General features: G+C 40.0%; 2 protein-coding genes across 5 annotated transcripts in view; both read left to right on the top strand.

The window, feature by feature from the left end:
- Nucleotides 1-2730, top strand: part of PRKAR2B (protein kinase cAMP-dependent type II regulatory subunit beta) — a 77156-nt gene extending 74426 nt beyond the window's left edge. The window contains exon 11 of the mRNA XM_036400846.2: nt 534-2730. Within this exon, the coding sequence (XP_036256739.1) occupies nt 534-667 (134 nt within the window). The 3' untranslated portion in view covers nt 668-2730. The remainder of the gene's footprint in view (nt 1-533) is intronic.
- A 7010-nt stretch (nt 2731-9740) lies between these two features.
- HBP1 (HMG-box transcription factor 1) lies at nt 9741-27038 on the top strand. Of its 4 annotated transcripts, none has more exons than XM_036401304.1 (11): nt 9741-9767; nt 13643-13835; nt 14917-15151; nt 15952-16084; nt 16863-16974; nt 17094-17206; nt 17552-17708; nt 18276-18420; nt 20681-21010; nt 24265-24406; nt 25938-27038. In XM_036401304.1, the coding sequence occupies exons 1-11, from the start codon at nt 9753-9755 to the stop codon at nt 25953-25955; spliced, it is 1593 nt and encodes a 530-aa protein (XP_036257197.1). In that variant the 5' UTR covers nt 9741-9752; the 3' UTR covers nt 25956-27038. The 4 variants fall into 4 exon arrangements, with proteins under 4 accessions (XP_036257197.1, XP_054370795.1, XP_036257198.1 ...); XM_054514820.1 differs by having other exon boundaries at nt 9763-9767; nt 13647-13835; XM_036401305.1 differs by lacking the exon at nt 9741-9767 and adding an exon at nt 10567-10636.
- Nucleotides 27039-27044: the final 6 nt, after the last annotated feature.

Here is a 27044-nt window from a genome sequence, read left to right on the forward strand (position 1 = left end):
TTGATCAGATAAAGAAAATATTCTGGTTGGCTGTGCACTGACATTGTGTGTGAATTACGGTTTTCAACTTTATGCACATTTGCTGCGAAAATAAGTATTCATTGCCATTTTCACTTTGGGTGGAAGCAAGTAAAAAGAGCAAGGAAATAGACTGTTAGAGCCCAGATACAGCCAACAACAACACTTAATGTTATGGCTTTTTGAAATATTATGGGTCTTAAAACTTTATTTTGTGGAGGAATCCAGGCCCCTTCAGACAAGCTCTTGGGTAACATATATCTTAATACGAAAATATTTTCAAAATAAGGAACAGAAAAAGTTCAAGTTTATTTTTGAAGTTTCCATACAGCAGTGTGTTGGCTGATCTTGGTTTTGCTAAGGTAAGCAGTTCCCTCCTGTGTGAACAATGTAAATGTCTCAGTACTATCTGTTGTCATTTAAAATGTTACACTGGAATATCATGAATACCAGGATGAGTGTCTGTTACTGATGAGCACATAATATTCTTTCTCTTTCTCTCCTTTTTATCTTAGTTATGGATGTGCAGGCATTCGAAAGGCTTTTGGGACCTTGTATGGAAATTCTGAAAAGAAACATTGCAAACTATGAAGAGCAGCTAGTTGCTCTGTTTGGAACAAACATGGACATTGCTGACACCAGTGCATGAACTAAACATTGGAGCAACAAGATCTGTTATGAGAATATAGCACAGTAGTGGTTAGTCCACTGAAAAATTGTCTCTCTTCCTATAGATGCCAAGCATTTTCTGTGATTTTAAGAATGGGATTGGGTTTTTTTGGTTTGGTTTGCTTTTGGTTGGGTGGTTCTTTTGTTTTTGTTTGTTTTGTTGTTTTTTTATTAATTATGACAGTGGAAATACTAGTAAAGAAAATAGCAATTCAATAAATTGAGGCCTTGATTTTTAAAAGTGCTCATTACTTATGGTTCCATCTGATATAAGGACAGCCTGTGGTAGCACAGCACCTTTGAAAATCAAGTCCTTTAACACAGCATTTCCTTAAATAATAGATTTTTTTAAAAACCCCACATGTGATGAACTTGTTAAACCAGCTTCAGTTCTTCTAAACGGTTACATCTTTTCTGGAAAGACTGTTAGTTTGAATGTGATATGTTGAAAGTATTAGTGCACACAAAGTGTTTATATGTATTACTACAGAAGATATACAGTAGATATTACTTTTTGACTATTACAGTTGTCATGATTTTATGTTGCATTTATCACAGATGTAGTGAATCACAAGGTTAATCATAAGATAAAGCATGACAATGCGTTTTGTGTAACGCTCATGACCCAAATCTGGTTTTTAACATTTCGTAATTGTTTTAAAGTCCTCTTTGTTTAATATGTCATGTTTCAGCACGACATTGTAATATCTTATGCAATTTAGAGGACTTGCATAATTTTGCAATAAACTGCATTTTTTATTAGTTATATGAATTCTGTACATGAGTGAGGACAGCTGACAACCTAAATGCTTTTAAAGCAAAGGCATGGGTCATTGTCATGTTCTACCTAATCATACATAACCTATATTGTTTTCCTTCTCTCTTGTTTTATATTTATGCATTTTGTCTTCTCTATTTATGCTTGTTCTCTAGTTAATTTTTTTTAGATCTTACCTTTTTTATTGTTAAATCTGTTTCAAGTGAAATGATCTCTGTATATCTCTCTTCCTGCAGTCTAATCTTAGCTATCAAAGGTCAATTACTGAAGTGATTGATATCAAAAGCCATGCTAAACTAAGCTTGTCCTTGAAAATCCTTAACAGGAAGTGCAAAAGTATTTTTAATTTGAAAGATCAGTACTTCCAAAGCTTTGCACACATCTGTCATTGTTAAAGCTAACATGTCTTGCTTTCAAAACCCTGTAGGTCATCATGAATAATGTGTTCAGCCATAATAGCATGGGATACCTTGTGAGACTGAGGAGAGAGAATATAATCTTAATTATGAGCACAGGGCTAATTGCCTACGGGGGTCTGTGACTGGAAATTTCAGGCACAGTCCAATTTCAGTCCTGCTTACTGACCTGTCTGTTGGTGTTCATGGACAGGCAGTGTGTGTACTGGTGATGGGCAGCTCTGCCAAAATGACACTGCAAGAGTAGTAGGAAGGCTGCTTCTGCCCTGATTCAAACATCTGAATTATACCATCTTTCCTTCTTAGATAATGACTTTTCTAATGCCATATATTTGTGTATGTTGATGTAATCATTATGCTACAGTTAGTGATATGTTCTGACAATTAATATAATCATACATGTATATGAAATTATGATTATATAATATGATAACTATATAATTTATATCATATAGTATGGTATAAATTATAAATCAGATTTCTAAAAAAATACAATCTGAACAAAATTTACAAATGTAATTTTTTTTTTACTTAGAAACCTGGTATGAATAATTGCACATATGATAACTTGCCTTTGTACTTTTGATTTATGGGAAAAAGAGAAGCCTGTTATACTAGAAGGAAATATCAGGTAACCAAGATCTACACTCTTGTCATTCTGTATGCTTAATCTCTAAAAGCTACCTATATTTTGCACTGGCTTGATGTGATTAAGAAAAATGCTAAAAATTACTTGTATGGCAGTAAACTACAATCAAGGCCATAAATGCCAGTCATGATATTTTCAATATTGTTGGTTATATTTAAAGTTTCCTTACAATAAACAACACTTTTATATATAAAAATCTATGTTTGTTGATATTCTTGTTGTCTTTTGATTCTATTACCATAAAGTCACAAGTGATCTGTTTATGCTCATTTATTAAAAAAAAATCATAATTCTTAACACTTTCATGCTGATTTTCATAAATGACATTATGTGTATTCTCTGTCTACTCAGGCAACATGTTGATGCAGTAATTGTCATAATTACTTTATTTGATGATTTGCTTGCAGTTTATAGCTGGGAAAAACTGTGGAGTAACAAATTTAGGATAATCAGAGACTCTGGGTTTTCTGATTCCCAAAATACAGCTTCATGTCGCAGCAGTTTTATTGTGTTGCTCTTGGGCACTGGATGGTTTCTGGAATTTTCTTTGTTGGTAAATTCAGGGGGGCTTAACCAACAGTAATGTTACCACTTTTTAAGTTTTATCCAAGTCATTATATCCTTCATCTGTCAGCACTTGGGATTGCTCCTGGATCTCTTCATATGTACACTTCAAATGTGCCAGGCTTCATGTCATAAATGTGGTGAGTGTTAATCCTAAGAATGAAATCATTTCAAGTTACTGATTTTTTTTACAGACCTTTCAATAAAAAGTAGACAATTCTAATAATTTTAAACAACGCTGTGTTAGGTTTACCTTATTAGACTGTGTCCATGCTTAAGCTACCTGATGCTTTTGTTATTTAAGATTTTTATTGAGGTGGGTGAAAATATTCCCCACTTAGTGAAGAGAGAAAGTCCTGAGAGAAATCCTGTATGAGGCATTCATGTGTTCATATGTTTTACTAACCAGAAGAGAATCCACATGACAGCAAATGGTTTTTATAAATGCCTTAACCATGGGGAAAGCAATCTGATTGCAGCCCTGAAGTTGATCACAAGACACAAACCCAGAGCTGAGCAAGATTTCCTTGATCCTACTGCTGATGCCATCACTTTTTAAATGTCAAATGACATTCTGCTCCATGGGATTTAATTCAAATTCATCTGAAATAAACATTTCTGAAATTATTCCCTTCTGTATTTCCTGTTTAAGGTCCAGAAGTGACCAACTGTGGAAGTCTTGAGGGAAAACTCTGAAGAGTACTGTGAAACCATTTACAGCCTAACCCACTGTCACTCCATTTTCTTCCCTCATCTTGTCTTTTCTATTCAGACTGTTCTGCTCCTTGCTGGAATGGTGGGTTTATGTTTTTGGTTTTTTGGTTTTTTGGTTTGGTTTGGTTTGGTTCTGGTGGTTTGGTTTTGTTTGCTTGAAATGTTTGGTGCTTTAAGTTTTCTGTAAGGTGACCCTGTGACAGTTGTGTCATGATTTTACCATTTTGTAGCCCATGGCATGCTTGCTGTGACAAACATTATTGTTTATTCTGTATCAAGAGTTACCAGATATGCAAAATCATTATCTCCTGGTCATTCTCCACAGACCTGACAACTCTTAGTCATCTTTGTTTCAGATACTTACTACATCTGATAGCATTTGCTTGCTGGAAGTCAATTTGCCACAGCAGACATTTTTACATGTTCTTGCTCAAGTTTTTATGTTAGTTCAAAGCTCATTTTATGCAATCATACATGTGATGATTATAGGTCTGGTTTGGGTTTTTTTGTTTGTTTCTAAGAAACTTTCCTGTGTCTGTAGTTCTCAACTATTACTCCAGGGAGGAATTGCCTCTTTGTATGCTAAGTCTGTCCAGATCTGTGCTGTTGACTGTCTTACAAAACTTAGGATTATTTTCAAATTGTTCTGAGAGCTGTATTTCCTTCAGATATATACCAAGGCTGTTTCCAAGTTCTTAATCTACTTTTTGTCTCAGAAAGATGCTTAGCAGGCTGGGCACTCTCACTTCATGGACTGAAAGGAAGCTGAATAATCTTGGTAGGGTATGAGAAGCCCATAGAAAATTAGATTTTACCATTGTCTCTTCCTTCACACCATTTCTTTCCCTGGAAATGATCTTTCTCCTAGCAGCCAGGTGAAGAGCCAGGGGCAGTAGGGGGATATAAGGTGAGGAGTGGCTGGCTAGGTCTGTGCTGGGACACAGTGGCCTGGTTGGCTGGGCAGCGCCTCTCCGTTCCTCATCCTCTTTGTCCCACCCCTGCCCCTTCTCTGATGGCAAATCAGAATGAGCTGGAGTGCAGTTCTGGCATTGCCATGGCTGAGTGACTACCATGGGTAGGGTTGTGTTCCTTCCAGAGAACTGGTGAGGCCTGTGTGTGTATGGCAGAACAGGGAAAAGACAAAAACCAAACTATTACATAAATGAAGCTGCCCAATCAAGACCATATGAAAACTTTGCCATTAGGTTCTACTAGGTCATTGTGATGGTATCTGCTGACTCAACCTTTTCTTACTGAGGTAAATTAAATTAGGACAGTCTAAAAATAGCATAATTCAGGATATGAATACTTTGTGATGTCTTCTTTGAAGGTATTGAGTTATTTCAGCTGAGCAGCTGTGAAGTTTTGGGAGAGGATAATGCTCTGTGCAGGTCTCTGTGGATGACTTCTTTCCTGGCAGCCGAGCGAACCTTTGGGACCTGCTCCCTCACATCTCTGAAGGTGCTGGAAACTCAGTTCTGATAAATGTCTTATCAAGAAAATACCATCCAACTTAACCAAAAAGCTCTGTATTCTTTTTGTTGCTTTGTCCTTGTGGGGTCAGGTGGTGTGCCTTCTTGAGAGACCTTAGCTAGACTGTACCATTGGATTTTGGCTGCATTTGTATGGCTGTACCTATCATAGGAAATTTTATGTGCCTGAGACTGTTTGCTAGTACTGAATGGCCAACATTCATACTATTTTCCAGTATTTCTCTGGGCTCATTTGTAAGCTGTCTAGGAAACTTTTTTTTCAGCTTTCCATATGGGGTGGCCATATACAGATGGCCAGCTGAGAATAGTCCTTGGCCTATGGTGGTTCCCAAATCATATCTGAAAATTATTAGCTATTGGCCTGTGCAAAAACTGCACAAGGGCTATTCTAAAATTAATCATATACAGTAGATGATTGTATTCCAGTGCCCAGAAACACTCACTGGCATTTTAATTTACCAACCAGCATAGAGAAAACCTACAGTTTTTCCTGTAATCTCTTCTTGATTTGTTTTTCTGCAAGCTTTGAGCTGGAATGGAGGAGTTTTTTATTTATCACTCTTCTGGTTTGTTTTGTGATATGTGAAGCTTTTATTTTTTCCTAATACTGTTGTCAGTTTTAGTCTTGCTCTATTTTTATAGGTAAAAATTTTAGCTGAAACTGGAACCTGTGCCATAATGACAGGAAATAAATTTCTCATTGATTCTTGACCTGTCTTGGAAGGGGGGAACAATAATCCCTGCTCTGTTATTTATTCTATTTCTCCTCGATTTGAGTCACTACAGGAAGCAAGTGAAATTTCCCTTCTAGCACTCAAGAGATAACTTCTTTCTTGGGAACAACATATTTTCTTTTTCTTTGCTCTTCATTCCCAAGAGCACCTTGTGTGAGGAGATTGAGGTGAAGTGTGGGGAGGACAGAGCCAGCCACCATTGCAGCAAGCCACAAATGGCCATTGGAAGAGGGAATGAGTACAAATAGCTTTAGGAGATACACAAGTCATTGTGTGAAGAGAAAACTTGATTGAGAGGCAGAATGGTTGCAGAAGTGAGGCTGCCATGGTGGCTAGGAGTAGGAGCTCTGGTGAGTGGAGTTCTGATGTCTGGGGGACTGTTTAGTTAATTACTGAGGGTGGATGCCTACATGCTGATGTGAAAGCTCCTGTAGCAGGATTAAAATAATGATATGTTGTATTTTAGAGAGTCAGCAGTAACAGCTGTGTTATAAGTGCAGGATTGACTTGGGACAGGAGGGATTAAAAGTGGAGATAGGCACAAACCCAATATATAACATATATTTTACTAATACAACAAATATTACTAATTTTAAAAATCTGCTTTGTGGCTTCTTAACTTTGTGCCTGGCAATTTTAAGAGGCAAAAAGCTAAGATACAAATTAATCAGTATTTTCTAATTGTAGTCTCCTGGTTTTTTAGTGCTTCTTGGTAGCCACCTGTAATGTGACAATAACTCAAGAGTAACACTTCCCAATTCCCCACCTTATTTTCTACCTTTTACAACAGCAGAAGCAACTGAATCAGCAAAGCTCCCAAGAGTGCCTCTGTTACACAGTATTGATTCATTCTCTGAGCACCCATTCATTTGGGCATGGAGTAAGGCCAGGTAGGGTGTGTGGAGGGGGAGTAATGGTTTAATTAGAGACCAGGCATTGAGAGCAAGGAGTATGGCATTGACATAATCTTAATTCTGAAATTTATATGATACGTACTTACCTTGAGCCAATGGGTAGTGAGTAAGCTTTGTTAGTTTTGTGTGTCTTGCTGTCATCTACTGCATGGACTACTTGTCCTTTACTTATTTTCCCTTATATCCTCACTGAGTAAATGTTAACTTACTGTATGCAAAGGAGAGGTGGATTTGAAAACAAGAAAGCTGTTACATGTCTCTCTTTAGAATTTCAAAACAGTTCAGACATTCATCTTTACAAGATTTTAATCTCAGTCTTAGGTAGGATTCATATTTTGGTGCTTTCTGGGTATGTCATAGATTGCAGTGTGATACTGAGGCTCTAATTCAGCAATGGTATTTACTTGTCTAGACCTGTGTCTGGAATCTGGGCCAGTGGATCTCAGAGGACTGGGCTTCACAGCTAACACTCATGCATGAAGCTTTTGTAGAGAGCTGTGAATCTTCACAGTAAATAGCTGTGCAGCTATTTTGTTTTGTGTCCAGAAAGTACATAGCAGGGTGGAAATGTGCTCCATAAGAAGATCCATATCCTTGAGGCCAACAGACTTCTGAAGAAAGATGGGACTTGGGAGTGTATCTTCTGTAGCTGCTGGATCAGGCCTCTGCCATTTCCATGTCCCACACTGTGGCAGGGGGAGCTTTCAGAAGAGCCCACTGTGAGTTTTACGTGGCAAGGGCTGTGCCACAGGCACAGAAGGCAGTTTGCAGAGGGGAGACATCTGCATGCCCAGGTCTCCTGCCCCTCCTCAATCTGGCTGAAATGCATTAAAATGCCCAAGAAGCTTAGATGTCTCTCCAAAGAGCCTAAAGGCTGTTTAGATGTGTAAGGGAGATCAAAAGAGAAGGGGAAGAAACACAGCCTTAAAATTAATTTTATTGTGGAGTGGTGTAAAAAAGATGGTTCCTGGTTTACCACTTTTCTATTTATTAAAAGAATGTATTTTAGAGATGGAATGTCATGAAAGGTTTCTTATATAAAGATGTATCAGTTATTTAGAAAAAGCCTGAACTGTAAATATAGGGAAAATGTGAGCTTGTGGGATGTGGAGTAGACAGCTGATATTACAATAAGCTGTCTAGTCATTTAATATTTGAATCTCAGTATTACATTTAAGATTATTTTCCTCAAGGTACTTATTTAAATAATATTTTCAAATTGGGACTATGTAAAGATCATTAAGCACATGTTTGTTTGGTCATTAAGCACAGAAGATTTTGAGTTAAAATTCCATGGGATTCGCTTTTCTACTTCCCTTTAAAGCTAAGCTTGCTTACACAGAGAGTAATAGTTTCCAGTTCACACTGCAGAAGATACTGGGTGTTTTTCAGAGTAATATCTGTCTTCAAACAGTGCCTACAGCTGGCAATGACTTTACTGACAGGCAAACTTTTATTTCATGGAAAAGGCAAATCTCAAACTGATGTGCCAATGACATCTGCAGACTAAGTGTGTCATGATGCCAAGTACAAAGATGGTATAATTTCCTTTTGAATTGTGTTGCCTTTGTAGGCCTTGTTGGCCTGTGGGAACAACAATCCAGCATTCCCTCTAGTGGTCACTAACCAAACAGGAAATAATTTCTGTTTAACTTGTGTTAACTTTTTTTTTTTCCCCTTACTTTCATGCAGTGCTATGTTAGCATCTCTAAAAGGCGGAACTGTCGCAGATACCAGATTACAGCAAAGGTTTGAGACAGGATTTAAGACACGTTCTCATTTCTGGAATCATGTTGTGACATTATTCCATCAGGCTAAGAAAGAAGTGAATCTGTTGGAAAATTCCCAACAGTTGCAAAATATTGTAACCATCCTCAGTTTCTAAAATATTTCCTATTTCTGAATTGTGCATGTACTTGCTTTGTATCACATCATGCATAGTAATTAATCTATTTTGTGACAAAGACGTGGTGTCTGGAAGAGTTGTGTCTCTCTGATCTCCTGGAGTTAATGGGTAAAAGTGGGAAAATGTTTTAATAGTAATGTTTAACCAAACCACACTGCTATTTTAGCAATAAATGTATGGGACTGTCTGGGAAACACTACTGGACCGATAAACCTGCATGGATTTAATTTATTTTCTCCTCCCAAGCCCATCTTGTATTTTGGGCCTAAGCTCCCACCAGTGCCTTTTCAATGAAAGAGCGGCGAGGGCCGAGGCCGAGCGCAGCTGCTGACTCACTCCCTGACCTTTAGCAACCTCCTCTGCCCTCGGCGCCGCCGTCGTGGCTGGGGCGCAGCGCGGGCCGGTTCCGCACAGCGCGGCTGGGGCGGCCGGGGCGGCCGGGGCGGCGGAGCCGTGAGGGGCCGTGAGGGGCGGGGGGAGCGGGCGGGCGGGCAGCGGCCGGGGCCGGTACACGTGTCCCGCGCCGCTTGTTTACTATCGCCGCCGCCGCGCGGGGCATCCTGGGGGCTGTCGTCTTATCGCCGACCCGTGGGCAGGCGCGGGCGGCCATGGTGACTACAGCTACCAGAGAGCTTCTGCGGGCGCTGGCCGAGGCATCGGCCAATCGGAGCGCCGCGTAGGGGTGATTGATGTGCGGCGCGGTGCAATCCGCTGTGCAGGAGAGTCAAAACATGCCCGCCCTCCGGGAGGAGTTTTGACAGGCAGGCCAGCTAGCCAATAGAAAGTGGCTACGAATTGAGCAACGTCGCTTCTGGCCATTCAGCGCCCGAGTTGGCCTGTAGGGGGCGGGACCCACCGAGAGAACGGGGCGGGGGGGCAGCCGAGGGGAGCTCGGTAATGGCGACGGGTTCGGTAAGTGCTACAAAGTTTCGAGCTGCCGCTTTTGGGGACTGCGAGGCTCCGGCGGGGGACGGGAGGGGTTCGGTAGGTGAGACAGGAGTGCCAGGGACCGCATGTCGAGTCGAGGAGGTCGCGGGGTCCAGTCTTTTGACGGCGCCGAGAGCCTCGGACATTGTTTACTGTGCGCCTTCCCTGATCGGCACCGCGGAGCCGCCACCCCGCCGCACCGCTGGGTTGAAACTCACGGGGTGTGCCGATGCTCTTTGTGCCCTTTCAAACCATGAAAACAAGCGGAATGGGGGGGGTGTCCCCCCCTTGTTTTCCCCGGGGAGCGGCTGCCCGCCCCGGTCTGTCACAGCGAGGGCGCCGTGCCCGCTGTGGGAGCAGTGGCTGCGCGGCACGGGGAGCGTTTGGGGTGCCCGTGGGTGCGGATGAGCCCCGCGGGGGGAGCGGGGCCGGGGCGCGGGGGGGCCCCCCGGGCCGATGTTACGCAGTTCGAATGAATGGGGCCGAGCGCGCATGCGCCGTGCGGCCGCGGGTGTAAACAAGGTCACGTGACGGGCGGGGGGAGCCCCTGAGGGGCTGCGAGTGAGGGGGGCCCGGGGGGCTCCACCTGAGGGTCCCGGGGGGCTCTTCCCGGGGCTCCGCCGCCCCTGAGCCGCCCGGGGAACGCCGTCCTCAGCGACCCATGGTGCGGCCGGGGCGGCGGGGGCAGCGCGGCCCGCCCTGCGTCAGCGAGCAGGCCGCCCGGGCTTGGAAAACATGGTGAATCACGCTGTGCCTCGGCTGCGCGCTCTGGCACGGCCGGGGATGTGCAGCGAGGATTCCTGATCAAAGCGGCTGCGCCAGGAAAAGTCCCTGGTGTAGATCCAGTCTTGCCAGTATGTTGTGTTTTGCTTGGAGGAGCTGTTCTCCAAATTAAACTCCGTCCAGCTTATTGCTCAGGCGTAGAGCTGGCCTGAAACTTCGTCAGTAGGTTGGGGGAAGAAAGGCAAATAGCAGAAGGAAAAAAGCCACGGGAAGCACTTCCACCCAGGCATTCCTGCGCGCTGCGGTTTGGGTGGATGCTGCCCAGTTCCTGCTGAACCCTTTCTCAGCCACAGTCTTTATTTACTTTTCTCCCAAGTTTATTTTTGTCCCTCAGAAATAGACATGGTTCAATTAATAAAGTCTTTGTTAGTGTTGCCATTTGTTTTAGCATGACAAATTCACTTGCTTTAAAGCACAAAGTAATAATTTCATTTAGCCTCCAAAGACAGCCGCAGTAATTACAGTCCTGTGAAGCATGGTTCTAGACAACATCTGACACAACAAATTTTCAACATAAAGTTGAATTTTAAAAATCTTACAAGCTAGTTAGTGATGAATCCCCTTCATGTTCAAACCATTAAAAGGCTGAGGAGAAGCGAAGGACATGATGTCCAAAGCAGGCTTTAATCAAGTAGAATAAAAAAATTGAAAAGTAAAGTTGGGCACTTGTTTGTTTTTCTTTGTAGTTTTCTTTCAATTTCATTGTAATTCATTTGTTAGAGGATTTTTTTGGCTTTTGTACACAGATGGCTTTGGTTTGGAGAAATTCTTGCGACTTGGAGGAATAATTCATTTCTGAAACAAGTATCTTTCCTGTCAGAAAGGAAAGCATTTTGTATCTGTTCCTTATTTCTGACCTTCAGAGTGTTGGGGTACCAGGACATGGACTTTCAAGTCCTGACACCTGGCAGGAAGGAAGGAGAAGGTAACATTCTAGAAATAAGTTTGCTTCTTCATTTTGGAAGGAAAATGGGAAAGGAAGAGAGGAAAAAATAGAGGGAAAAATAAAACAAACAGCAGGGCAGAAGGAGGGAAAGGAAAGACGTAGATAAGCCAGAAAAACAAGGAGTGGCTTTTCAGAGTTGATTAGTTGGAGATAATCTTCAAGGTCCTGACCTGTACTACTGAGGTCTGGTTTTTCTGTTCAGAAATAACTGAGCTATCTGCTCTTGTGGTGTTTTGTAATTTTACTGTCCCTCATGGGTGACAGGGCTATAAATTTTGTTAAAGATGTTTTCTGGAGGTGAAAATAATGTCACTGATGGTTTGAGTTGTGTATTCTCATAGCTGTGACTTTTTTTCTCCACCTTAAAATCAGAATAAGCCAATGTAGCTTTGTAGTAGTGCCATATGAGTAGAATCAAACATCTTTTTATGTTTAGCATGCAAGTTTATATAAGTTTTGCATATATTTGAAAGATTAGGAGATCAGAAGGGTAGAAATTTTCCAGTCAAAACCCTCCTGGATGTGATCCTGTGCAACCTGCTGTAGGTGAACCTGCTTTAGGTAGAGGGGGGCTGGACTAGATGACTTCCAGAGGTCCCTTCCAACCCTGTCATTCTATGATATGAAAATATTGCACTTTTCTCAGCTATTGTTGATGTTTCTCTAATGTAGCTTCTTAGTGGGCAGACGTATGGTAGACTTCTCAGGTTTTCTTTCTTATGAACTGTATTCTGCTCTTTTGTGAGAGACTCATGATTATTTTTTCAAGGACACTTCATTAAAGTACAAGCTAATCGTGTTTTGATAGCTTTAATTCATCCTCATCTTAAAAAAAACAAAGTAGGTAACCAAATTACTAAGGATTGGAATAACATTGTTTACCAGGTTTTAGAGACAGTGGTTGTGTAGAATAAGCACACAGTTCTCTGCTGAAGATGATCTAACAGAGTGGCTTTGGTATAAACATTACTAGGATTTGGGGAAATGAAACTGAAGTGAAATCTTCCAGTAGAGGCAACTTTATATTTCCATTTGCAGCACAGTGAGGGATGTTAGGAGTCCAGTGTGTTTGACTCTTCCTGGAGGCCAGACATGGGAAGAGTAGTGGAAAAGGCTTCTGCAGAGGTGCCAGTGCTGAAAGGGCAACTGGGAAAATGTGGGCCTGATCTCACAAGGTTGAGGACAGCATTTCTGCTTTGATCTTAATTTTCTAGGCCTGTTCCCTGGTTCCTCAAGTCCCTGGGTGTAGCAGCTTGCCTCTGAGAGAGCAAGGCACTTCTTTGTGTGTGGTAGACATGGAGCAAGTGAGGGGCAGGCTGGTTCTGTGGGGCATCTGTGCATGAGGCATTGGATGCACATGGGATCCCTCTAGGCCAGTGTCAGTCATGGCTCACAGAATGTTTTGGGTTTGAAGGGACCTTAAAGGTCATCTAGTTCCCAACCCCCTGCCATGGGCAGGGACATATTGTGAGGATGGTCTTGAAAAAGCAGTGGATTTGGTGGCAGGATGGCTCCCAATAACTAGAAGAAAGAAAATGTCACACCAGGCTTCAAGGAGGGGGATGTGGGGAAATTACAGGCTGGTCAGCGCTAGCCTTCAGGTATTTTATTAGGCAAATTCTCCTGACAACCATGTCCACCCTCTTTATAAGGCAAGAAGTTGTCTGGAATAGCCAGGACAGATAGCCAAAATCAAATCTGGTCTGACCCATCTGATTGCCTTTTGAGTGGCTTAGGGTACCAAGTGAATGTCATTTATCTTGGCTTGAGGTGGTTGAGGTAACTCCGGGCTCTTGAAGGCAGTGGGCACAGGCTGTGGAAGTTCAAACCTGCATGAGGAACAGCTTCTTTGCAGCAAGAATGGTTACTGGAACAGAGGAAGTGCCAGGCAGTCTCCATTCTTCAAGATACTAGAAACTCAAGTGGCCAGGGCCCCAGGTAGCCTCTTGACTTCAGAGTTAGCTCTGTTTTCTGTAAGCATTGTACAAGATTGTGTCCAGACACCCATAAAATATGCTGTGATACTCAACAGACTAATGAGGATTTAGGGCCCTGGTAATGAAGTAGTATATGAGATGCAACTTAAAACAGTTCACATGTATACAAATTTCTAACCTCTGTCTTTCTAAAGTCAGATACTTTGGAGCATCCTAACATGGTGTGGGAAGTGAAGACAAATCAAATGCCTAATGCAGTTCAGAAACTCCTTCTGGTAGTGGACAAGAGAACTTCAGGGATGAACGAGTCACTGGAGTTGCTGAAGTGTAATGAAAACCTGCCCTCTTCTCCTGGATATGCATCCTGTGATGAGCACATGGAACTTGGTAAATAACAAGATTTTTTCAGAGGAAACTGAATTCTGAAGTTTGTTTTAGATTTCCTATACTGAAATTATTGGAAGCTGATTGAACAAAATTGCTGATTTTTGACTTGGGTAGGGCAGGGAATTGTGACATCTGAAGGTATTTGCAGTCACTTTTCCCTTTAACCTATTTCCAGTTCTGACACACTGGCCTGTTGACTCAAATATGTTCTTGAACTCCGAGCCACAAATTTCTGCTTCTAATCCCCAGAGGAGCAGGGTTTTTTGGCACAAGAAAAACAAACAGAAAGCTCAAGAGCTCCTCCTAAAGGAATCGTGTTGCTTTAGATCTGCAAATAAAGATTCTGGGATAGAGGAGGATACTTCAGTTCTTACGGATTGGAGAAAAACAGCATATACCTTAGAAAGTATCATATAATCTGTGAAATATTAGCACATTTAATTTAAATTATGGAGTGATTAAGAATAATGATACTTATATGACAGCACATAGCACAGACTTCTGTTAACAAGCTGGGGTCTTTTCTGTTACTCTGTATGGGATAGGAAAGGTGTATGTTGTTGATGGGAATTCACCCTACCAGGCTGTATACTCAGATTTCATGATTTATTTAAGCTGAGTTATTTAACTTTGGTTCCCTGGTGGAAACCTTTTACCTTGAACATGGTCTGATGTTGAACTTTTTTAGTGTCATACCTTCAAGGACAAATTAATTTAGTTGTCTATTGTGGAATGTTTTTGTATTTTAGGGAAGCATGTGTTTTTTAATAATACTGCAGTATAGTTCTGTGTAAACTGGTCAATCTGTCAAAACTTTAAAATCAGAACTACATTTTTATTTAGTTACATAATTTTTTTCTTAAATTTCTTGTGTGAATATAGAATTGACTGGAGATGTTACTGTTTCTGTGTCCATTTTTTTGAACCGGGTTTGGGAAATGTTGGTAGTTGTCATATGAGAAAATAAAATTACTTTATTGTGGTTCCTTTTTTTTTCATCAAATTTGCAATATTTGGTGTCAAATTGAGTGGACAGCAAAGAATTGAGTATAATTATGGTAATTTGTGCATTTGTTTGTAGATGATCTTCCTGAATTACAGGCTGTGCAGACAGATTCTACCCCACCTGCACTTTTTCAGCTTGGTGCTGATGTTTCACATCAGGAATGTTCAAGGCCTTCATGGAGCCAACATACCTCAAACAGCAATCCAGAAAATGCTTATTCTTGTGAGAATGGGGTGAACTGGTTGACAGAATTAGCAAATATAGCCACAAGTCCTCAGAGTCCTTTGATGCAGTGCGCTTTTTATAACAGGTACTGACACTCATTTCAGTTTTGAACTATAGAGATTTATAATCCTGTCTCCAAAATATTCCCTTCACTCTTTTCACCCTCTGACATTGAACTGGAGCCCTATTGTTTGGTCTTTTTATTTGTTCTGTGAAAGTATGCACAGAACTCATCTCAGAGCCTGGTGCAAAAGCTGCTTCGTTTCCAGCCATGAATGACATAGGATGATGTAAAGACATTGCCTGTCCACAGCAGGCTCACAAATTATGGACATTTTCCAAAAGTGAAGCAGCAGATAAAAACTAAGAGGAATTTCTTACATTTAATTGTTAAAGCTTTCTAGTGCACAGACTTCAGATTTGTTTTTGGTTTTTTTTTTAAACAGCTAGTTGGAAATCTAATGCAATGTGTATTTTAGTGGTAACTGTCTCAGGTTTGTGATCTGTAAATTCTGTGAGGCTGTGAGCAGCAAGTGTGGGATCTTGGAAATCGCTGGGCTTCACTTTTTGTTGTACAGCTTTTCTTAGGTTTTTAATCAGAAAATTTGTAAAAGCTTCAGCAATGTGCTAAGGAGATGCCACTATGGAAGTAATACTGCCATTTGGGTGCTATATAGAACCTATGCAGGAATTATGCTAAGTATTCCCTTTGCCTGAGCTTGTGCCCTTTAATCATTCCCCTGGAATACTAGTGTGTGGGAGGTTTGTTTGGTGTTCAGCTCATGCAAACAGAAATATTTGCAATAAAAGCATTTTAGAGTAATGGCAGCAAAGTCTCATGTTATCTTAATCTGAGATATTTTAAAATCCATGTTTCTGTTGTAGATCATCTCCTGTTCGCATAATAGCAACAAGCAAAAGTTTACATTCCTATGCACGCCCTCCACCAGGATCTTCAAACAATGATCCTAACTTCTCCAAGAATGATGTGGATGAAACACCAGTCAGACATGAAAGGGTGAGTTGTTCTGAAACATTTTAAAATAAACATGTATGAGCAATGGGTCAAGTTTTTTTGCAAGGGAAACTAGCTTAAAAAAAAATCTGTTTAGTGTTAATACTATTGCTATTTAAGCTAGATTTTCTGTTACTTTTCTTTTTACCACTCCGGGTAGGCCTGTGGTGCTACTTAATATTTTTTATTATGAGATCACTTTGTAAGAAAGCTCTGCTTCTATTGTGATTCCTTCTACAGCAAGCTTTAAAAAATTATCTCATTTGATGCCTCAAAAGGAAATATGGATCCCTCTCCTTTGAGATGCACAAAACCTGTCAGTTCTGTGTCTCCTTTTCCTATGTATTAATTGGTATCTGAAATTTGTCTGTTAACAACAGTGAATTTTCTCCAGGGATTTATCTACAACTGCCTTGAGCCTACAGCCTTCCAGTAACTGGACCATAGAGAGTAATGTGCTTTAAATGATTCTGTAGATGACTAAGGAATGATGAGGTGTAAAATGCTTACAAATGAGCTTACGATAATCCATCGAGATGAAATGAATGTCAGAGAATGAAACCCAAAAATGTGAGGATGCATCTCAGAAAAGGAGATTAAAACAATCCATTCACATTTATTGCATTCCTTTAATCTTTGTCTTCATGTTACATTCCTATTAGTATTTAAGGCAAAATGATGCCACAAGTGAAAATATAGACTGTCTTAAGACATATAAGACCAGTCCTAAAATGGTCTGCAGTAAAATACCAACACCATTTTGCTTTTTTTTTTTTAATAGGCAAATAGTGAATCAGAATCTGGCATTTTCTGCATGTCATCGCTTTCAGATGATGATGATTTAGGATGGTGCCATTCCTGGCCCTCAACTGTCTGGCATTGTTTTCTAAAAGGTAAAATAGCGTGTTTCATGAAATAAGTATTTGTTTTATCTTGTAGTTTTTTTTCTCTTGTAGCACAGACTTTTTTAACTAACACTAACATTCTTTTTCTCCTTGAAAAACTCCCTTAGGCTCTCGCTTGTGCTTTCATAAAGGACGCAATAAAGAGTGGCAGGATGTTGAAGAGTTTGCAAGATCTGAAAGCTGTGGAAAAGAGGAAAATCTCCCAGCCAGTCCTTACAAGGTAATTGTTAGTTCTAACAAACTCACTGCAATACCTGTAGCAAATACTGTTTCTTACATTACCCCTGTGCCTTTAATTACTGTCTCAGGAAAATAGGTTGACGTTAATGTTGTTTAGAGCTGATCACTGTGCTGTTTGTGGATCTCACAGAAAGGCACTTGAATTAAATTCATTTATGTATGTTTTGAATGTATGTCATCTTTATTAATTTCTAGCTAGATAGAAGCGCAAATTAGAATATTGTTATTTTTTAATACAATGCATGACGATGAGTATACACCTAGAGTATGCACAGGTATATGCTTTTCTTGGGGGAAATTTTTTTAACTGTATGTGTGTTAACAGGACTATGGTTCCAATGGTTTGAAGTTGATTTCTCATGAAGAAAGCATTTCCTGTGGTGAGTCAGTGCTGAAGCTGACTTTTGATCCTGGCACAGTGGAGGATGGCTTGCTTACTGTAGAATGCAGACTCGATCATCCATTTTATGTTAAAAATAAAGGTATGAAATACCTCAAGTACACTTGGTTTCATATTAAAATATTCTCAGAAAGTGACTGCAGATTTTGTTGGCATCCCATACTGTTCATGAAAGTGATAAAAGTTGTGGTGTAGAAATAGTTTACTATCTTTGTAAAGTAATCCAGAATATGAACAAACAAAAAAACCTGTAAAGCCATAAAGCTCCTGGAATACTGCCTATCTCATAAGGAAAGAGTTCATTGAGTATATCAATGGAGCTCAGGAAAGCAGAAAGACTGGGGTGGGGGGAGACAGGAGAACTGCAAATAAGGGAAGCTTTTCTCACTTGCTAAAAATGGAACTTCTGATGGTAAAAGTCTCCAGGATTTGATTCCTTTTTTGCTAGAATGAGATTTTATTTGAAATAAAAATAAACTGTTTGCAATAAGAATTCCCTAAGTAAGAGTTCTGATTTTTCTTTTGTGTGAAAGAAACTACATCAGAACACTTTTATAAAATTATGTAATTTCAAAATATAGGATTGCTCCAATAAAGAAATGGAGAGATTGTCTGGCCGTTTGTCTAATTTAACTCTTTACCACTTCAGGTTGGTCATCTTTTTATCCAAGCTTGACTGTGGTACAGCATGGCATTCCATGCTGTGAAATGCATCTTGGAGATCTGTGTCTACCTCCTGGACACCCTGATGCCATTAACTTTGATGATTCAGGTGTTTTTGATACATTTAAAAGGTAATATTTGGATAAAGTGGCCTCAGTGGTTCTTGTATTTAATGAGTAGGCACCTTAAGTCTGGAAGAATTTGAAGCATTATATAGAGGAAAGAGAATAGTTTTGGCAATACAACATAAATGATAGGAAAAAATTAATACTCAGTACTAGGAAAGCTGTGTAATTAATTACGTGCTCTGCTAAACTGCACAGTAGTGCCTTGGAGTGATATAACTTTTTAGCCTCTTTTTATGATAGCTAAAGGCCGATTAGAAAAAGCAGTAAAAATATATATATTGTCTTTATAAATTCTCCAGGTAAAGTGGATTTTGTTTGAAAACCTAGTACAGTTTTCTGACAATAGTATGTCTGCCAGCTGTTATCTCATGCTTCATATGCAACAATACATCTGAATTATCTGAGTAGTTTCTTAGTGGTAAATGCATGTGCAGTGGCTCTAGAATATAGTATGTTCATAATCTTATTATTTTTGTGTATTCTGTTTTTTGGCATTCTTTTTATTAGACCAAACTTCCCTAACTTCAAAGTTTGATTCACTTTGGGGTTTACCTGAGCTAGAACTTCAACTAGATAACCTTCAGAGGTCCTGGTCAACATAAATTACTCTAAGAGTCTAAGGAAATAATAAAGATTTTTTCCATATTATATTGAGATTTTAAGGTTTAGTAAAATCCATATTTTCCTGTAATGTCAGTGTCTTTTTAGCATCTGTTTTTAATCTAGTTGCACTTTGGTTTTTACAACAGAAAAAAAGGAATTTAAGATGTTCTTTGCAGTTCAAGCCCTGGGAGCTCTTGTATAATTTCAGTCTGGCACAGAACAAGTTCAGATTGCTTGGCTTCACTCATTTGCTGTCTGGGTGTTTTTCTTAACTCCTGGTTACTCCAAGTTAGCTGTTAGAATCATGGTAGCTACACCTCACTGAAAAATCTGGATTTCTGGCTCCTTACTAATATGGAGCTCAGCTGACTTCAAATTCCTTGTCTTTCTGGGCAGAAGGGAGTGATTGAGTAAGGAGCATGTAGCAGCTGCAGCTGTGATAACAGAAGAACTAAAAACAAAATTCTGTTTCTGTGTTATGAGAAGATTAGGAATAGGAAGGGTGCTGGCCTGTTGTAGAACAGAGATCCTTTCCCCTTATCTTGTGATACCTGCAAGATGGTCAGCATTATCCCTTCTTTGCTGCTTTGTACTCTCCTGATGAGGGATGGTGGAGGCCACTCGTTGGGCTCCCCTCTTCTGTGTGGTTCTGTCCACAAGAGGAGTTACCTTTGCAGAGAGGGGCTGGACTGCCACATGCAGCATTTCCTTGCTTGTAGTTCTACTTGGTGTTTGCAAAAAAGCTCTTCAAACCCCTTATTTTGGCCATAAATCATGCAACTATAGTCACACTGAGCAATAGGTAAGAGGAGCCTTAGCATATATACCTTCTATGTTTGTCTTGTGGTGGTAACTTAGTGGTTTGGATTTATGATTGAGTAGCCCCTTTCCAAGAGTGTTTTTCCACCTGGAGATGGTAACAGGCTGTGGAGTAGAACTACTTCTTTAGTGATTAGAAGTTAATTGTAGTCATTGGTCAGCTAAAAATTGCAAGAGTTTGTCGTATTTGGAGGTCTGAATTTTACGGAAACGTCACCTAAGCTGTTCAGATACCTCGAGGAGGAATGTCGTGGTTTTATCGCTAGAGGGCAGGCGTTTGTCAGCACAGCATCAAACAGTGCCAAGTCACGGGGCTCTGCGCAGGGCTTTAACCTCCCCGGAAGGTTTGTGTGTAAAACAGTCTGTATTCAACTGCCCAGGGAAGTTATTTGTACTGAAGTGAATATAATCTATGTAGTGGTTTCATATTTGCCATTAGTATATACTTGCGAGTGAACTCTTTGCATTTCTTTCCTTTGTACCTGTCATTCACTGATCATGTTTGATTTATGGTAAGGACAGAAGCAGAAAGAAAAATGCGTGTTTAAAAAGAGAATGAAGTGTTAAGACACAGTATAGTTAACAGATACCTAGCTGAGGAAAGTACATAGCAGAACATGGAAAGTTGCAGTCTTCATCACACTGAAGAAAATACTAACTTACCTGCCAAAGTCTTGTAGTTTTTTGTTTTTCACACTGACATCCACATCGAGCACAAATCATTATGTCACACAAAAAAGGACAAAATACTAGAACTGTAGTAAAACTGAAGAGTGAACAGGTATTTAGGGGTTTTACACGAACATTTCTGGATGCTTTATGATGTGTGTCTTCCCTGCAGTTACGATTTCACCCCGATGGACTCCTCTGCAGTGTATGTGCTCAGCAGCATGGCTCGCCAGCGCCGCGCTTCGCTCTCCTCTGGGGGAGCAAACAACCAAGATGCTGAGAGATCAGAATGCAGTAGTAAAAACTGTGCCTCTGCTGCATCGTCACATCTTCCCTCCAATCCCTTGTACAGCAAAGCTGGCAAAAGCCACAGCTCAGGGACTGCAAGTACTGTGAGTGCCACTTCTCCAAACAAGTGCAAAAGACCAATGAATGCCTTCATGCTTTTTGCCAAAAAATACAGAGTTGAATACACTCAGATGTATCCAGGGAAAGACAACAGGTAATGATACAAACTGTAGGTTTGCTATTACTGGTGAGTTAGAAGAATAGCTGTGTCCCACTTTAATATTTAAATAGGCTAAATGTTGCATTTGAAATAAAATGTGTGTATTGTTTTAAGAATAAGTTTTGCAAGATGTTAACATAAAGGGTGGTTTATGGGTGGACTCTGAGTATTTTCAGTACTCAGTGAACTTGATACAAACCATTTTTGGCAAACTTACCTTCTGATAAAAGATTGGGGTAAAGCAACTGATACATGTATGTGTGCACTGGCAGAGGCACAATTACAGAGCCGTTGTTGTTTACAGTGATGAGGTGCTCTGCTCGTGTGCTGTAATGGAAAAAAGGGAGTTTCTGGTTCTCCTAATTAAGTCTTGACTTACTATTGCAAATTGGTCCTGAAGTTGCAAGCATTTATTTCCAGTCTGTATATCCTGTTGAAGAGTGGAGTACTGATAAGTTAGGATATCTCAAAGATCATATCCAGACAGCACATTGCTAAATTTTTCTTGCCCTAAAGGCATTCAACAATCTGTTGAAACTTGCAGGAAGAATTGTATGACTGTGTTTGGGGGATGAGTCTTTGTTAGTTTGGTTTTTTTTTGTTCTTAATCTCTAGCCTGTTTGCTTTTAAACATTTTGTTATTAAGATTTCCATTACATATATTTTAAGTAATATTTGGTGCTAATTGTGCATATGTAAATAGAAACTGAAACACTTGAACATGGACTGATCTTACAATCAGATTTTTTACTGTATGTAATTTTATAAAATCTTTTACTGTAAAAATTGCATTGTGACACAAAAATTCTTGAACTAAAGCTGGTAAAAATTAACGTTGGCAGGGCTTTGAAGGGGGTTTTACTATTTTATAATGTTCTAATAAGGAGGCTGTAACTGGTGCTGAAATACAGAATCGTGCCAAACAATCCCAGCCAGTCTTGTGTGTCCTGACAATGATGTTGCGTAATGTTTATAGTAAGTTCAGTGAAGCAGATCTGCTGCCTTCACACTGATTGCAACTATCAATGAGAAATGGAACAGAATGTCAGCCAGGAAAGTTTATGATGGTTATAAATTTTGTTGAAAATGCTGATTTCAAATGGATGCAGTGAACTGAAGCTGTGGCTGCATGGATGTGAAATGTTTCAGTGAGCAAGCAGGACAGTGAGTAGGTTTACCTTGAAGGAAGGAGATGACAAAGTTACAAGTACAGTTCAAAATGCACTGCTCACTTGGGAGGCAGTGCAGTTTTTGGCTGCAGTTCCACAGCATCCATAAAACACAGGGTGGCAGAAATAGCATTAGTGATAATTGATACAGGCATTCAGCTACTGTCACTCAAGTGTTGCTGAGGCATTCATTAATTTAGCTGCAGGGAGGCAACTCATGTTTTTTAAATGTAAGTTTGTGTCATTTTCAGATTACTGTATAGAGCTTCCAACATAGTAGCCACTTCTGTACAGTGGAGTTCTTATGTTTACTGCTGTTATTTCCTTATGGGAATAAGAAAGTACAGAACTTGAGGTATTCTGAGTTAAATGGCCTGTTCTGAGACAAAACAGCTCAAGGCATGTCAGCAAGACAGTGAGCTTGTAAACATTCAAAGGACAAGTCAAGAATCACACAATACTATAATGGACTGCAAGATCCTGTTTGAAAAACTGGTGTTAGGGCTGCACTTGTTTATTTTCTGGATACTTTTCACTGTAACACTGTAACCATAGTTGAACTTGGTTGTGTGTTCAGAAATTCTTTGAGTAGTGGGCCTTCTAGTGATGAGGGAAGTTATATTTTTGTTTAAAAGATTTCATGGTGCATTTTTATTTGGGAGGGCAACAGCTTTTACAGCAGACCTGCTCTCTCTGGGTCACCGTGTTCTGTCCTGAGGGTGTGAGTGATCCAGTACAAGCTGGTGACCCAGAGCAGACAGGTTTCTGGTGATATGCCTCTGGATACTGTCAGAAGATGAAAAATCTGCTAATTAAACTGGGTATGTTTGCTTCTGATGACACACCAAAGATACTGGTTCTCAGTTTGGACAGAAAAACAGAAATTCCACTGCCAAAGAGACAGGCTGTGCGAATGGGTTTGATGGCAATGGGATGTGGTGTCCCCTGGAGGAGTTTGCTCTAAGGAGTCATTGGAACACAGGGCAGTGCAGGCTCAAGGGCTGTCTGGGCACTTTGGGATGTGGTCCCTGAGTGCTCTGCAGCTCACAAAAACCTGAATGGCACCACTCAGCCTTGCAGGAGTCAAATCCATTTATTTTCTGTGGTGCAGAACAGCACTCAGGAGTGCTGTGTGTGCCGTGTTATGGAAACAGTTGATGACACTCCAATTGTCTTGATTCTGTTCGAGTTCCTTCACTGCCAGCAAGGAACTTTATTGATAGGAGAAAGAAAAGGACTTGGTTGTGTCCATCATTTTCTTAGAGCCAGTCACAGAACTCTTATTGCTGTAATCCGAAGCCAAAGTACAAAGCACTTCATAGTCATTGATAAAAGAGCTGTTGTTTAGAGATTTTCATTCAGCTAAAAGACGGAGTTAAAGCTTTAATGGAATATTGATCCAACACTGGGGAGTGAAGTTGAGCAATATGGCAGGCTAGTACAGGGAAGTGTTGTCAAAAGACCTAGAGTTTGTAAGGAAAGGAATTAATTCAGTATCTGGAATTGGTTATAAATGTATGAGAACAAATGGTTCCATTTGCACAGGAATGGGAACATATCAGTATGTTCCACCCAGGATGGATTAAAGGTGGAAGAAGCTGCAGATACTGATTAAATAGACATGGGGACTTGCAGTTAATCAAATATTTGGCTGAGGTCATATTCAGTTCATTGCTCTAATTATTAGAGAACATATTTTCAGCAAATCTGTCATATGATCTTCTAGTAAGAAAGTAGAGCAAAACAAATGTGAGTTACCATTTGGTGGTGGTTTTTGTAACATCTCTATTTTGCTGGTTTATGCCAGTTGCTGTATGTACACCCTTTGAAACGTTAAAATGTGCATTGACCCATGCTTAGCTAACACAGAAGTCTCAGCTGTTTAACTACTAAAAGAATTATGAGAAGATAATCACAAATATGATTATTTCAATTTTTAACATATAGCTGATTTCTTCCTTGTGTGTTAATTCCACATTTAACTCACATCTTTTTTGAAGTGCTCAGATAAAAACAAAAAAAAATATCCTGGTATTTCTTAGCACTGTCCTGACTGTACTGTAAACATTTATCTTGCAGAGCCATAAGTGTGATACTTGGCGACAGGTGGAAGAAAATGAAAAATGAGGAAAGAAGGATGTACACACTAGAAGCCAAGGCCTTGGCAGAGGAGCAGAAGCGTTTAAATCCTGACTGTTGGAAAAGAAAACGAACGAATTCTGTATGTTTATGAAGCAGTCTTTTTCATCATGCTGTTACATGTGTTCAGATGGGTGGCTACAGTGTGCTTTGTTCAGAATAAGCTGCTTTCTTATTAGCTGAAACCTTCATTTACTCCCTGTTGTGTAACCTGCTTTTGGCAGTTTGGCAGGAGACAGATCAGGAGAGGGTCTGTCTGAATATTTTATGAGAGTTTTGAGGATTCTGGATTTTACTGAAAGTTAGTTTGCTTGTGAAATGCAAAGGAAGGGCACGTGGTCTTTTGCTTTGAAGTGAGTTCATAAGGTTGTACCTGAACTTCTTTATCTTCTGTAAAAGCTTTTTCTTTATCTTTTCCTAGTTTTCTTACTGGTAATTTATATCAGCATATATGAAGATACTGAAGGAGCAAAATAATTTTTCCCCGTGAATCCCTTTCATTTATTCGTCTGTACAATTGTAAAATAAATACAGTAGATAACACTACTTCTGTAGGAAAAGAAATTGTTTTCCACTTTGTAGAAATCCATCAATATAAGAGTCTGCAGCAATGTATTAGTAGGTGGGGGATGTATTAAGAAAGAGAAGGGCTTTAAAGCTGAAACATCAAAAAAAGGAGATTCTGCTTGTTCAACTAGAAGAGTAGATTGGAAGGAAAGATCCACTGAGCTGCACAGAGTGCTTGCCAAGTTCTTCCATTTAATGGCTGGGTAGGAGCTTGAAGGGTGGTGTGGACTTCATCTACATGGTTGTGAAACCATCCATGTGGTGTAATATTTCATCCTCAAGTTACCCCTGTCCTTTGATGTGTAAATGAGGCTTTTTTCTCAAGAGCATATGCAAGTGTTGCCTTAAGACTGAATAAGAAATGCTCCAACACTGAGTTGCTTCTTTCTGCTGCACATACTTTGTGCAGTTTCCAGTCCCTTGTTGCAGAAGGTTCCACCAAATCCCAGCTGCTAGGAACAAGCTGTTTTTCTGTTCACTGCATTCTATTTTAATCAACAGTGACAGCTTCTGTTACATTTCCTTGTGGGTTTAGTTAAAATAATATTATTTATTTATTCTGCTTTCACACTACTGCAGTCTCCAGCTTTGGGTGGTGAGATCACAGGCTCACCTGTGAGCCTCAGGCAGCTCAGAGGCGTGTTTGTGTGTAGCTGAGTAGTGATGGGTTTGCCTCAGTAAGGCTTTCCTGCCCTGCCTTGTAGTAGGATTTTCCTTGTCCCTACAGTCTTGAGGCCAAGAGAACAGGATCTGTAGAACCCATTTCCTCAGTGTTACAGCAGGAAATACCCTTTGTAATTGTTCCAGTTCAGTGAACTGAGCTGTTTGCAGTCTGGTAACCTTACTCAGTAATGACAGTGGGCTCCAGGCTGTGACACAGAAGTCAGGATGGTCTTTTGATGATCAGGAGTAAAACTGTCTGCTTTGGCCTTTTTGTTTTCTTCTGAATAACTGACCAATGATTAGAAGTACTTGTGGCTTTGAAAACAAGTGTTGGGCCCTTTGCTCGGTAATTGCTAACCCAATTTTCTCTTCTCTTTTCTCAGGGCTCACAACAGCATTAAGCCAGAATTTTCCTGTTAACTCTGTATTTACAAAATGGCTGTTGCTTGATGGCGGGAAGATGCAAGATCAAGGTCTTACTCTTGTTGTGACTATGTGTGACCATAAAATACTGGCACCATCGTGGAAATGATCTGAGTGCAGATTTGCTTTTTACAATAGAACATTAAGTAAGCTAAAAACTATCAGCATTTTAAACCAAATTGCCTTATTTTTCTTCCAAACTTCATTATGTATCAGGTAATATAGGCTTGAAAATGGATATCCTGTGGTGCTAAAGTACTTTAGAAAGAGGCGAAGGAGATATGTATAAATGTTTATTTTTAAAAGAAAATGTACAAAAAGGGGAATTTTAAAATATGTAACAGCTGTTTATATACATTGATTCTTATTGCTGATTAATATGTATTGCACAACTGTATTATTAATTACGATTCTGGGGCCTGGGATTTTCTGAAATGGCAAAGTGTATTATCAGCTTCCAGCTTCCCAGCCTGCCCTGCTGCCAGCAAGTTACCAGAACGTGGGAATGGAGGGTGTGGTGTGATGTAGCAAGGGAGCTGCTGCTTGGGATGCCACTTAGAAAACTTGTAGCCACAAGGGAGATATTTTTGGGTCAGCTGGCACTAGTTAGAGCTGTCATTTTGTGGTGGAAACAATGGCCTGGACAGGATGAAACAAATAAATAGCGTTATCTCAAGAAAAGTGGTGCTGTTGATATCATCACCATCATAGTTATAACTCTGTGTTTTGTCTTTGCCACATATTCTACAATATTTTATTTTGCCATAAGACATCTTTATGGTGGGGGCAAACTTTGCACTTAACTATATGTGCAACACTTGCACTTTACTTTTTTTTCCTCCTCCAACTGTCTAAAATTAGAGCAGCTGCGTTAGGATTACAATTGCTTCTGCTGTGAACATTTACAATCATGGCTTTTCCTGTACTAAACAGCTGTGCGTTGGTTTTTTTAAGAATCACAACTGTAAATTTCAGTTTATGACACGTCTACATGATGTTGCCCCTAAGATTTTTGCACACTATATTCTTGTATATTATTTCAAATAAATTCATTAAAATTTGGTGTT

This window comes from Molothrus ater, chromosome 5, assembly GCF_012460135.2.
Source record: "Molothrus ater isolate BHLD 08-10-18 breed brown headed cowbird chromosome 5, BPBGC_Mater_1.1, whole genome shotgun sequence".
NCBI lineage: Eukaryota > Metazoa > Chordata > Aves > Passeriformes > Icteridae > Molothrus > Molothrus ater.

What these genes read in the sequence shown, in the direction of transcription:
- HBP1 (XM_036401304.1), top strand. An exon ending in ATTTTATGTTAAAAATAAAG is followed by an intron (nt 17,709 to 18,275) that starts GTATGAAATACC and finishes TTACCACTTCAG; the next exon opens with GTTGGTCATCTTTTTATCCA. An exon ending in TATCCAGGGAAAGACAACAG is followed by an intron (nt 21,011 to 24,264) that starts GTAATGATACAA and finishes TTTATCTTGCAG; the next exon opens with AGCCATAAGTGTGATACTTG.